Source organism: Gigantopelta aegis, chromosome 1, assembly GCF_016097555.1.
Source record: "Gigantopelta aegis isolate Gae_Host chromosome 1, Gae_host_genome, whole genome shotgun sequence".
Classification (NCBI taxonomy): domain Eukaryota; kingdom Metazoa; phylum Mollusca; class Gastropoda; order Neomphalida; family Peltospiridae; genus Gigantopelta; species Gigantopelta aegis.
Window position 1 is genome coordinate 25,139,731 of NC_054699.1, and position 14,158 is coordinate 25,153,888.

Below are 14,158 nucleotides of genomic sequence, written 5' to 3' on the forward strand. Positions count from 1 at the left end.
TCTTACATGACTGTCAATACATAAATATACGTTAAAACTCTACACATGGTGATATATAATACGTGAAGCACTTAACTTCATATGCATGCAAGCTAATGTGTCCTTGGCACCCAAGGATATCTTGCCACCTACGTCCTACACATATAAACAGGTCTGCCCATACTGGAACCACTACCATAAATATCTTGTCGGCTGCACCGTCTCAAAGCTCTTTGGTCAAGTTAGCCGAGTATTCTTCTGGTGCAAGGGTTGTCCCTCTTCATCCATGATGACAAGAGTTGCCTCCCTGAACTTACAGGTTTTTAAAAAATATCTTTTTTTACTGGCTGATTTACTTCTTGGCAGCTTCATCATAGGCCTTCTTGAGTCGTTTCTTTAACTCACCAGGAAAGCGGTCGTAACAGAGCTTACAAACCGGTTTCAGGTCAAATTCGAAAAACTTTGTTCTGGGAGAGAGTGAAAAAAAAAAGAAAAAAAGAGGAAGAAATTAACATATAATAAATAAATTTCATGTGATTGGCAAACAGCAAGGCTGTTTTTCACTAAACATATGCAAATTACTACTACAAATGTATAAACATTACAACTATAAAAAAACTTTTATGCTTCATTTTGAATTGACCAGCAAATATTATTTTAAAATATAATTTAATTAATATAAGTAACAGAGTTTTACCCAATTCCTTTTTAACACAGAAAAAGCTAAACTGTTTATTTTTTATGGCCAACTATTTTATGTATGGATGGAAATTAAAACTGCCTTCTACCTTGTCCCCACCCAAACATGGATATTTTGGAAGACAACTAATAAAGACAAGAGTAAAGATCTTACTTCTGACTCATCTTGCGGTCGCAGATGGAGCACGCGAAGTGGTTAACGCACCATGACTTGTTGAAGGCACTGAACACTGAAATCAGAAGAAAGGAATATTTTACTTAACAATGCACTCAACACATTTTAATTACATATGGTTTGGAAATATTTTATTTAACAACGCACTCAACACATTTTATTTATGGTTATATGGTGTCGGACATATGGTTAAAGATCACACAGATGTTGAGAGAGGAAATCCATTGTCGGCACTACATGGGCTACTCTTTTTCGATTAGCAGCAAGGGATCTTTTATATGCACCATCCCACAGACAGGATAGTACATACCACAACCTTTGTTACACCAGTTGTGGAGCACTGGCTGAAACGAGAAGTAGCCCAATGGGCCCACCAACGGGGATTGATCCCAGACCGACCGCGCATCGAGCAAATGCTTTACCACTGGACTAAGCCCCGCCCCTTACATATGGTTAGAGACCAAACATAATGAGAGAGGAAACCCGCTGCTGATAAGCAATGGGCTACTCTTTCAGATCAGCAACAAAGGATTTATTATTATAAGCAGTATTCCACAGACAGGAGAGTATGGTTATAGCCTGTATTACACCAGTTAAAGGTACACAGGCTGGAACGAGGAAATCCCTTGTGGGCCCTACATGGGGATCGATACTCTGACCGACTGTGCATCAAGGGCTCTTTTAACTATGCTATGTCACATTTCCCATAATAGTACATACCAACCACACTTTATTACACACAGTTTTTTTTTCAAAAACGAGAAGTAGAATGTGTTTAACACTTCAATCAATGTTAACCTCAGATGTAAAAAAACCCTGATTTATGTGCATTTCAAATTATGAGTTGTGCCATTTATAATTACCCGTCTTAGACAGAACTTTCTTCCATTCCTAGCTATGCAAAACATGTTCCATGACATCGGCTCATATGGAATAAATCTATCTTGCATAGGCTATGATGTCATTGTGTTTAACATGGGTAGTGTTAAATTTTATTTAACACATAAAACAAACTCGGCAAATATGATAGTGTAGATTTTACTTATGATAAAATGGTCAAATAAAGAAGTTAGTTTTTCATACTTCTTTATCTCTTTGTGTAAAATAATAGTTTGTTTATCGAATGGATGAGAGAAAAATACTCTAGCATATGCGGTAATGTGGGATAGATTAAGTGCACCCTCGGTGGTGGATTTTTTTTAAAACTAATATTTCCACCACCTCTGGTGTACTTTTTCTATCCCACATGACCACATATGATGGAGTCTTATACTCTGACAAAGTTAAAGATTGTGTCCATGACAAGCACAATTGAACTGTTATCTGATGGAAACATGCCAAAAATTACCCACATATTTATAATTATAAACATTTATTTTCGTTTAAAATATTTTTTTTTAATGATGTATACAGGGCTCGAACTTAAAGAATTTGTCTCCCACGGCAGTTTTTAAAAGAACAGTCCACCAACGGCAATTTTGAGCCTGCCTATGGCAATTTTTTTAAAGTGACATTTGAAGCAAATAAACATGACAGGATGATTGAAAGGCTATCTTGTTATATGTAGACATCTTTTAGATGTGCAAATGTTAAATATTGCCTGATAATGTACACCAGGTGTATAGATTTCGCCATTGTTGAGGAGCTTTATCGATGGCACAAAAGTGCCATCGGTGATGCTTGCTACCTACGGCAATTTATATCTCAACAACGGCAATTGCCATCGGTGCCGCCGTTAAGTTCGAGCCCTGTGCATAACAGTCATAAATTTACTGTAAAATTGCGTCAATATGCAGTTTGAGTAAGTTATGCTTTGATAAATTCTCAATAGCAACTCAACTTAAAAAATATAATTATTCATGTATATTTACTGTGGATTTAGTTCATGGAAAATGTTAAAGTTTATTTTGTTTAACGACACCACTAAAGCACATTGATATATTAAGCATCGGCTATCGGATGTCAAACATTTGGTAATTCTGACTCGTAGTCAATAGAGGAAACCCGGTACATTTTCTTAATGCAGCAAGGGATCTTTTATACGCTCTTTCCCAAAGACAGGAAAGCACATACCACGGCTTTTAACCAGTTGTGGTGCACTAGTTGGAACAAGAAAAACCCCAGTTGGAACAAGAACGGATCCACTGAGGTGGTTCAAGCACCTCAAGTGAGTGCTCAACTGACTCAGCTAAATCCCGCCCCTCGAGGAAAATGATTCTTTACTTACCATCTCCTGAAATAATGCTATTGCACACAAAGCAGATATTACCAAACAGCTGAAACAAAGCAAAGACAAATCTCAGTCAAATATCTTCACGAATCCATAAAAATATCCAGTAAATTCAAAAAGATTATAAACTAAGACATGAATATCAGTCAAATCTGTTCATGGAAATAATCAAAGGTCCAGTAAATTAAAAAACGTCACAAGAAACAAAAGAGAAAAACATCCTAACCAAAGTTTAATTTATTTTTCTTACAAAACAATTTAATGTTCGTATTTCGCATTATTACTGACATATCTGATTTTGATGAAGTTTTTCTTTGAGACACACTCCCACCTTAAAACAAAAAACCAAAAATACCCCAAACAAAAAACCCCAAATACAAGACACCTCATAGGTAGTGTAACCTGTGGTTTACGACAAACTCACCTGATGGTACTGCAGCTCACAATAGGCCAGACCTTTTTGCTCACAGTGAGTATATTATGTGGTTTACAACAAACTCATCTGTGGTAATGCAGCTCACAGTAGGCCAGACCTTTTTGCTTACAGTGAGTATATTGTGTGGTTTACGACAAACTCACCTGATGGTAATGCAGAACACAGTAGGCCAGACCTTTCTTCTCACAGTGAGTATATTATGTGGTTTACGACAAACTCACCTGATGGTAATGCAGCTCACAGTAGGCCAGACCTTTTTGCTTACAGTGAGTATATTGTGTGGTTTACGACAAACTCACCTGATGGTAATGCAGCTCACAGTAGGCCAGACCTTTCTTCTCACAGTGAGTATATTATGTGGTTTACGACAAACTCACCTGATGGTAATGCAGCTCACAGTAGGCCAGACCTTTCTTCTCACAGTGAGTATATTATGTGGTTTACGACAAACTCACCTGATGGTAATGCAGCTCACAGTAGGCCAGACCTTTCTTCTCATAGTGAGTATATTATGTGGTTTACGACAAACTCACCTGATGGTAATGCAGCTCACAGTAGGCCAGACCTTTCTTCTCATAGTGAGTATATTATGTGGTTTACGACAAACTCACCTGATGGTAATGCAGCTCACAGTAGGCCAGACCTTTCTTCTCATAGTGAGTATATTATGTGGTTTACGACAAACTCACCTGATGGTAATGCAGCTCACAGTAGGCCAGACCTTTCTGCTCACAGTGAGTATATTATGTGGTTTACGACACTCACCTGATGGTAATGCAGCTCACAGTAGGCCAGACCTTTCTTCTCATAGTGACGAGTACCGAGAAACGGCTTCTCACACTTGGCGCAGACGAAGTGCTACAACAAAATAGCTAAATGTTAATCAGTGAACATTGGATATTAATCAGATTAGCAATTCACAGTACAGATAGCTATAAAAATTAACCTGTGTTTATAAAACTTTCGAAACTAGACTCAAATATCTAAAGATGTCGCACGCATATAATTTGTTCGGCGTTGTCATGGTATTAGAATATCAGATTCTATTCAAGCTTCCAAAAATCCCAGACTTTGGGACCAAAGCGTAAAATTATGTGACTGAATCCCAAAATTCTACATTAAATCATGATTATGGTTTTTGCAGAATCCTAAAAAGACAACAAAGTAAAAAAAAATTCAATGCTTGCTATTAGTCTCAAGTCTAAACTCTAAAAGTTTTATAAGCACCAGTTCAGATACTTCTACAAAGTAAAAATGTTTAAACAAAGTATACTGTCCAATAAATTATAATACAAGTGTAATACAAGATATTCACGTAATTCATTTCAACTTATTTTTGTGCTTATATCCAGTTAAGGTTCAAGTACGCTGTCCTGGGCACACACCTCAGCTATCTGGGCTGTCTGTCCAAGACAGTAAGGTTAGTTGTTAATTGTTAGTGGTTAGTGAGAGAGAAGAGGATGTAGTTGCCTTACACCCTACTCTGGGTGGGAGCCGGTACTGGGTTGCAAACCCTGTACCTACCAGCCTTATGTCCGCTATATTTTTATCACTCATGAACTTTTACAAATATAATTTTTTCATAATATCAACCATTGAGTCTTATCTAGATAAAGTGAATGATTAAAAAATACTCTGCTGCTGTCATGGTCTACTAGTAGCTAATGAATTACTACTGAAATACAGTTATATATTGCCAATAAAAAAAATCGTCAAGTTACTGTGTAATTGCTGTATTACAAACTGAAAAACTGGCTGAATAACCAATGGGATTTTCAAATATTTAGAAATTAAAAGAGTGACCTTTTCCACACCATATATCTATCAATAACATGTTTAAAGTATTTTACGAATCAAAAAAGGGGCAGAATATCTCACAACCCAAGGATAAAGATCTACTACCAAAAATACATCTGTATAATAGAAATTATCTCCCTTTATAAAACACGTGCCTAATTTACAAACCCTGTTTTTCTCAAATGCAGGTGTTTTTTCTCAAATGCAGGTGCAAATATATGTAGTTACATGCGTGTAAGTCATAAACAGGTTTTGTATATCCTGCTCTTAACTTCTAGTCACTGTATACTGAAAAGAAAGGAATATTTCATTTAATGTCCATGCTGTCTTATTTCCAGCAGGCCATTTTTTTTCTTTCTTAGCAGGTCATATTTCTTTTGATCTGCTATCTTAAAACCATAACACCAGGCCTTATTTTACTTCCTATATGAAGATATATAATATACATATACTCAACAACGAAAGTTTAGCTAATGTCAAAAGAAATGTCACAACATTTATAAATTAACTTATTTTTATTAATTAGTATTCACATCCGAAATGTTTTCCCATTTACAAACAACATAAACTCATCAACCTTTGCCTTAAAGGCATATTGTCACAGACCACTGACCTATTTAATGTCTAACAAACTATTACCTGAACAAATATAATTTGATTTGTCCCTAAACGTACTATATTCAACCATCTTCATAATCACCATACTCCAATGACATTTTGTAAAAATAATTGAATTATGGCAATGGTCCATAATTCAAAATCTAAAATTGCCAAGAGGGATGACATGGATTTCACTCCATCATGGTTCAGTTAAGGTGATGCGATAGCTAAATTTGGTTTCAACAATTAATGTAATTTTCATTTATTATCCATTTTTAGAGAAATAAGGTCCTTAAATCTGTGACAGTATGCCTTTAACACAACAGGAGGACTCGTTTTCTTTTATATTTATTCAACTATGGCAAAATTTAGACGTCATAAAAGATATTTGCTAAACTTTCCTTGTTGAGTATATACATACTAATCTTGTATGAAATGTTATTTAGCTCACCTCCACATGCCAGGACTTGCCCAGAGCGTGCACCACTCTCTCCTCAATCGGCCTCCTAAAATTTTTTAAAATTTTAAAGAATACTGCGCATTAGGCATGACAATGACACTTGATAAAATCAGCTGAAAGCTTTGCTAACTGTGCGCAAAGCGGACAGTACATGGCCTTTGGCCGTGAGGGGGGAGGTCTAAAGTGTGAAGTAACCCAACACGGCACGAAAGCAGATTAGAAATATTGAGAAAAATTTATTTCGACCATCTGAGTGACAAAATAAAGGTACCTACACCCCCCCAAAAAACCTCCTCGGATTTGGATGATTCACAGAAACGACATAAATGGCTTTCAAATCCGTGGAAGATTGTCATGCCTGTAATGCAATACATGTCCCCAAACAGGACCAATAAATTTTCATAACTCACAAGTTCAAAGACTATAACTGTCAAAAATCGGCAAATCCTTGATCTTTTTAACTCTACATGATAAAGCTATACATAAAATGTCAGCTAAATATCTTGAGGCATTGCAAAAAGAAAGTCTGGAAAACTATTTGTAGGACAGACAAACAGATGGTGATAAAAAACACTATATAGCCTAAGGCTGGACCAATAAGGTACTAATATATCATTGCAACCATAACAGCAACTTTCCACCATAAATTATTATCAGTCAAATATCATTACAGTGTTTGAGATTAAAAAATTGGGGGCATTATCCCAGCTGGATACTAACATTTCAAAATCTGGTATCCAACCTGAGAATTTAGTATCCCACTTTTAGATATGGTTATATGACATTCAAATATAGCAAGCATGCCAGTTTTAATTATAATAAATAAAACTAAAGGCTGTATTGGTTGAAAACATTTTATAATGGTTCGCAGTCTTTTGCTATTGCTCCAGTGTAGCATTAGACTGGGTACGAATTCGAAAAAATACTGTTACTTAACTTCATCTGTAAATGACGACTTACATTGTTTCCACAAAAAATAAACACTCAGGATTACAAAAACACAACATATGATATCCTGTCGGGATACTGGATTCTTCAAATCTGATATCCAATATTAAAATCTGGTATCCCCGGGATATCAGGATAACGTTAATCTCGAACACTGCATTACAGGAATAAAATCGGTAAACATCTCTAACCGCTAGAACCATACATTTTAGAAACATGCTGGCAACATGAATAAATGAAAACAAAATTATGTTATATTTATTTGTATTTACTTACTTAAAGCGAGCAAGTTTTTAAACACAGTAGCATATTTTTTACCTTTTAGAGCTGTTTTTAATATAAAACAAGACATTAGATTTTCTTTAGATTAAAATCCATTTCCGTACATCCGAAGTGTTTCTCGTCATCCTGTTTTTTTCTAATACCACAAAATGCATTTTTCATAATTTATAAAATGCATGTACCTGTGAAAAACAATGGCTACCAAGAGAAACTCTCGTCTACGTATTTAAAGGTATTTCCCCATGTCAATATCACAGATTCTTATTTCACTCTATTATAGGCGCATTTACGTGTTTCCACGTAGCTCTCACATCCCTGAAAATTAAATGTTTGACCTTGACCCCCTCCCCGAAATACCTTTCATGCAACCAATGGTCACCTACCTGCAGGCTCCACAGATGGGGATTCCCATTTTGTCATGGCAACGCAGGCAGTACAGTTCTCCTCCCTTCTCACGGGCATCAGCATTCAACTCCACACTACAGAGATAAAAACACATTTAAACATCTTAACTTTCTCACTTGTCTTTCATTAGGCAGAAAAATTATGAAAAACTTTTCATTGAAATATTACACTTTTCAAAGCAAAATTACACTTTTCAATAGCAAAATTACACTTTTTATAGCAAAATTACACTTTTCATTGCAAAATTACACTTTTCAAAAAGGCTTTACCAGAAAAGTTAAGTGATCACTCCCATTCCCCTCCACACTCACCTGGAAAATTATTTAGGACAGTGACAAATTGATCGCTTTGTAATAACAAATTTAATGCATTTTATTTGAAACTTCATCCAACATCTAACACCACTGAGACTTCAGGATTTTGCCCATGGTGAAGACCGTTTCAAGGACTTTCATATTCACTGTACTTAAACCAATTAAAGTTTGTTTTGTTTAACAACACCACTAGAGCACATTGATTAATTAATCATCAGCTATTGGATGTCAAACATTTAGTAATTTCAGACTCGTAGTCATCAGACTTTTCTTAATGCAGCAAGGGATCTTTTATATGCACTTTTCCACAGACAGGAAAGCACATAGCATGGCCTTTGGCCAGTTGTGGTGCACTGGTTGGTACGAGAAAAAACCCTATCAGTAGAATGGATCCATAAAGGTGGTTTGATCCTGCGACACAAGCACCTCAAGCGAGCACTCAACCAACTGAGCCAAATTCCGTTCTTTAAACCAATTAAAACAAAAGAAGTATAATTTAGCTACTACTACCAGTCCTGACGTCAGTCAAAGCAACTGGTAACATTCAGCCTTGTATAATTTTGTCAGCATTCATAAAACTGTATCTGACAATTTATGATATTTGTAGTAAAATGGTGGCACCTAAGCAAATTTTTTTTAACAATACCAGTTGACCTATTTCGGAATGACAAGACACAATAAGCTTGAGCAAGGTAAATTTAAATATATCAGCAGGAATATGCAATTTAAGCACTTTTCAAGATAATTTGCTCTAATTCAAGTACTTTTCATGCATTTTCACAAATTCAAGTGCTTTTCATTTAATCATTATGATAACTCAAGTTTAAGCACTTTTGAAATTTGTGTGAACCTTGTGTAACATGATGCTTGAAACCAGAAGATGTCTTACCCACAGTTATGGCAGTTGAAATGGTAAGGGTGATAGGTCTCGGCCTTGAACTTGATGTGACTTTCCTCAATAATAGCACTGGAAACAAGAAAACCATATTGCAAAATAAATAAAACATTAAATTCAGTTAAATACTTGATAAACACACATATGATCATATAAAGTTAGCTTGAATTAGTGTAATGACACCACTAGAGCACATTGATTTAGTAATCATTGGCTACTGAATGTCAAACTTTTGGTACATGTAATTCTGACATATTGTATTAAGAGAGAAAACCCACTACATTTTTCCATTATAGATTCATATTTTGACCATGTATATATTCCTATTTTGATTTTGTATCTACTTACTAATACCAACAAAGATGTACTTATTGATAAGTTATTTCCATCAAGGAAAGACAGTGGAGTGGAAAGAATATATTAGGTAACTGCTTATGTCTATATGTCTATTATGTGGAATTTCTACATTAAAACTGTTTAATCAATGTTTTTCTATTATTATGTTTATTTGTTATTTTGAAATCATTTCACTTAAGTTTTTTCTTTTTTCTTGTGAATCAGGAATCAGGATACGTGTCGTATCGTGGGCTGTGGTGGATTGTGATACATATATTGTGAGATACATACAAGTGTATTGTGACACACCTAATACATAAACAATGGTGGATAGTGTGCGCGGAGGTCCTAGCAATGGCTGCTGGTTGACTGTTGTGTAACTTACCTTAGTAAACCTCATTCTGAAGTCACCAAGTATTGCCTCTATGACCTCATAGGATACCAAACAAGCTTTGTTTATATCCCGAGTGATATCATTTTCAACTGTCACTAGCTTTAGGAGTGACATAGAAAATTATTTCACGAGGAACATAAAGATGATATGAATTGGTAGTGAGTTTAATATCCTATTTATTACACATAATCAACTTTAATTTATATCAATGATCTTATTTAATTGACATTCTGGTATGGTTGTAGAGTGCCAATTGTATGATGTTATCATATGATGTCATGGGAATGTGTCCCACTTGACTTAACACTTTGATATGAACAGAGACATTTTTAATCATATGGGTAACAAAATGTATTATTACAATCACATTACAAGTAAAGTATTTCAACTCATCAGTAATGTACTGATTTTAATTTTCACTCATCAGGCCTACTACAGTCCTACTTACTGGCACTTGTGGCAGACATATTTTCCCATCCCTTTGGCCTTCTCTCGGGCATTGCACTCTCGGCAAAGAGCTCTGGAAAAAAACAATAGAAGTTCTATTTCAAAACAAAAATCATTCAACTTTTCTTTTTCAAACTCAATGATTTCCAAAATACTTACTACAGTTTTGCTAAATTTTAGAGTGTACACGTTAATAGTTATTAAAATGTGCCCCAATCAACTCCCTTTTCCAAGCAGCAAGGGATCTTTTATATGCATTTTCCCACTGACAGGACAATGTATACCATAACCATTGACAAACCAGTCATGTGACACTGGTTAAGGAACAAAAATTAAAATAATAAAAAATAAAAAAACACCAAAGAATAGGTCCATTCAAGCACTTCAGGTCAGTATTCTGTCAACTGGGCTAAATCCTCCTGTGATTTCATTTATAACAAGACCACACAAATGGAAATTATATACCCGGTACTAAAACCAATCATAACATAACAATACATAACATCAACATATCAAAACTTTTAACACGTGTCCTTTGTAACATGTACAAGATATCAGAAATTGTAACTGTTTTCAGGGCTTGAAATACAGCAAGGCCTGCGAAAAGCAAAAAGAAATCAATTTTTTTAGACCTAGCAGGTCAAATAAAAATTCACCTGCTAATATTACCAAAACATTGCAGGCCATTTTTCAAGAGACAAATATATTTACGATCATCTCATCTTCTATCTACCTGAGGCAAAGCTCGTGATTCTATTATATTTAAATTTAATAATGCTCTAAATGACATCTCAGAGGTACTTGGTTTTCACACACTGTCCCAAACCCTGTGAAGTCTGATTTTCAGCAGGCCATATTTGTCTTTCTGTATAAGACGTACAAGACATCAGAACCTGTGACTGTCTTTCTGTATAAGACGTACAAGACATCAGAACCTGTGACTGTCTTTCTCTATAAGACGTACAAGACATCAGAACCTGTGACTGTCTTTCTCTATAAGACGTACAAGTCATCAGAACCTGTGACTGTCTTTCTGTATAAGACGTACAAGACATCAGAACCTGTGACTGTCTTTCTGTATAAGACGTACAAGACATCAGAACCTGTGACTGTATAAGACGTACAAGACATCAGAACCTGTGACTGTCTTTCTCTATAAGACGCACAAGACATCAGAACCTGTGACTGTATAAGACGCACAAGACATCAGAACCTGTGACTGTATAAGACGTACAAGACATCAGAACCTGTGACTGTATACGACGTACAAGACATCAGAACCTGTGACTGTCTTTCTCTATAAGACGCACAAGACATCAGAACCTGTGACTGTCTTTCTCTATAAGACGCACAAGACATCAGAACCTGTGACTGTATAAGACGTACAAGACATCAGAACCTGTGACTGTATAAGACGTACAAGACATCAGAACCTGTGACTGTCTTTCTCTATAAGACGCACAAGACATCAGAACCTGTGACTGTATAAGACGCACAAGACATCAGAACCTGTGACTGTATAAGACGCACAAGACATCAGAACCTGTGACTGTATAAGACGTACAAGACATCAGAACCTGTGACTGTCTTTCTCTATAAGACGCACAAGACATCAGAACCTGTGACTGTATAAGATGTACAAGACATCAGAACCTGTGACTGTATAAGATGCACAAGACATCAGAACCTGTGACTGTATAAGATGTACAAGACATCAGAACCTGTGACTGTATAAGATGCACAAGACATCAGAACCTGTGACTGTCTTTCTCTATAAGACGCACAAGACATCAGAACCTGTGACTGTATAAGATGTACAAGACATCAGAACCTGTGACTGTATACGACGTACAAGACATCAGAACCTGTGACTGTATAAGACGTACAAGACATTAGAACCTGTGAATGTATAAGACATACAAGACATCAGAACCTGTGCCTGTCTTTCTGTGTAAGACGTACAAGTCATCAGAACCTGTGACTGTCTTTCTATATAAGACGTACAAGACATCAGAACCTGTGACTGTCTTTCTGTATAAGACGAACAAGACATCAGAACCTGTGGCTGTCTTTCTGTATAAGACGTACAAGACATCAGAACCTGTGACTATCTTTCTGTATAAGAAGTACAAGACATCAGAACCTGTGACTGTCTTTCTGTATAAAACGTACAAGACATCAGAACCTGTGGCTGTCTTTCTGTATAAGACGTACAAGACATCAGAACCTGTGACTGTCTTTCTGTATAAGACATCAGAACCTGTGACTGTCTTTCTGTATAAAACGTACAAGACATCAGAACCTGTGACTGTCTTTCTCTATAAGATGTACAACACATCAGAATCTGTGGCTGTCTTTCTCTATAAGATGTACAAGACATCAGAACCTGTGACTGTCTTTCTGTATAAGACGTACAAGACATCAGAACCTGTGACCGTCTTTCTGTATAAGACGTACAAGACATCAGAACCTGTGACTGTCTTTCTGTATAAGACGTAAAGAAGACCGCACCAACCTGCCCGCGTTCTTGACGAAGCCCGAGTCGGACAGCTGACCGGAACAGATCTCGCAGCGGAAACAGTCTGGGTGCCAGTTGTTGTTCATCGCCTTGATCACGCGGCCAATGATGAACTCACCTACAGAGAAAACAAACACACTCTTACTGACATGATGAACTCGCCTACATAGAAAACAAACACACTCTTACTGACATGATGAACTCACCTACATAGAAAACAAACACACTCTTACTGACATGAACTCACCTACATAGAAAACAAACACTCTTACTGACATGATGAACTCGCCTACATAGAAAACAAACACACTCTTACTGACATGATGAACTCGCCTACAGAGAAAACAAACACACTCTTACTGACATGATGAACTCGCCTACAGAGAAAACAAACACACTCTTACTGACATGATGAACTCGCCTACATAGAAAACAAACACACTCTTACTGACATGAACTCGCCTACATAGAAAACAAACACTCTTACTGACATGATGAACTTGCCTACATAGAAAACAAACACACTCTTACCGACATGATGAACTCACCTACATAGAAAACAAACACTCTTACTGACATGATGTACTCACCTACATAGAAAACAAACACACTCTTACTGACATGATGAACTCGCCTACATAGAAAACAAACACACTCTTACTGACATGATGAACTCGCCTACATAGAAAACAAACACACTCTTACTGACATGATGAACTCGCCTACAGAGAAAACAAACACACTCTTACTGACATGATGAACTCGCCTACAGAGAAAACAAACACACTCTTACTGACATGAACTCGCCTACATAGAAAACAAACACACTCTTACTGACATGATGAACTCGCCAATATAGAAAACAAACACACTCTTACTGACATGATGTACTCGCCTACATAGAAAACAAACACACTCTTACTGACATGATGTACTCGCCTACATAGAAAACAAACACACTCTTACTGACATGATGAACTCGCCTACAGAGAAAACAAACACACTCTTACTGACATGATGTACTCGCCTACAGAGAAAACAAACACACTCTTACTGACATGATGAACTCGCCTATATAGAAAACAAACACTCTTACTGACATGATGAACTCGCCTACAGAGAAAACAAACACACTCTTACTGACATGATGAACTCGCCTACATAGAAAACAAACACACTCTTACTGACATGAACTCGCCTACAGAGAAAACAAACACACTCTTACTGACATGATGAACTTGCC

General features: G+C 36.4%; 1 protein-coding gene across 12 annotated transcripts in view; it reads right to left on the reverse strand.

The window, feature by feature from the left end:
• Nucleotides 1–299: 299 nt before the first annotated feature.
• The window catches only part of LOC121372738 (LIM and senescent cell antigen-like-containing domain protein 1), a 66,482-nt gene continuing 52,623 nt past the window's right edge, over nucleotides 300–14,158 (reverse strand). For all 12 annotated transcript variants that reach the window (XM_041499286.1, XM_041499284.1, XM_041499262.1 and 9 more), the window contains 9 exons: nucleotides 12,913–13,033; nucleotides 10,399–10,470; nucleotides 9,215–9,292; nucleotides 7,990–8,085; nucleotides 6,368–6,422; nucleotides 4,285–4,377; nucleotides 3,081–3,129; nucleotides 833–908; nucleotides 300–446 (listed from right to left, as the gene is read on the reverse strand). In XM_041499286.1, the coding sequence (XP_041355220.1) occupies nucleotides 332–446; nucleotides 833–908; nucleotides 3,081–3,129; nucleotides 4,285–4,377; nucleotides 6,368–6,422; nucleotides 7,990–8,085; nucleotides 9,215–9,292; nucleotides 10,399–10,470; nucleotides 12,913–13,033 (755 nt within the window). In that variant the 3' untranslated portion in view covers nucleotides 300–331. The remainder of the gene's footprint in view (nucleotides 447–832; nucleotides 909–3,080; nucleotides 3,130–4,284; nucleotides 4,378–6,367; nucleotides 6,423–7,989; nucleotides 8,086–9,214; nucleotides 9,293–10,398; nucleotides 10,471–12,912; nucleotides 13,034–14,158) is intronic.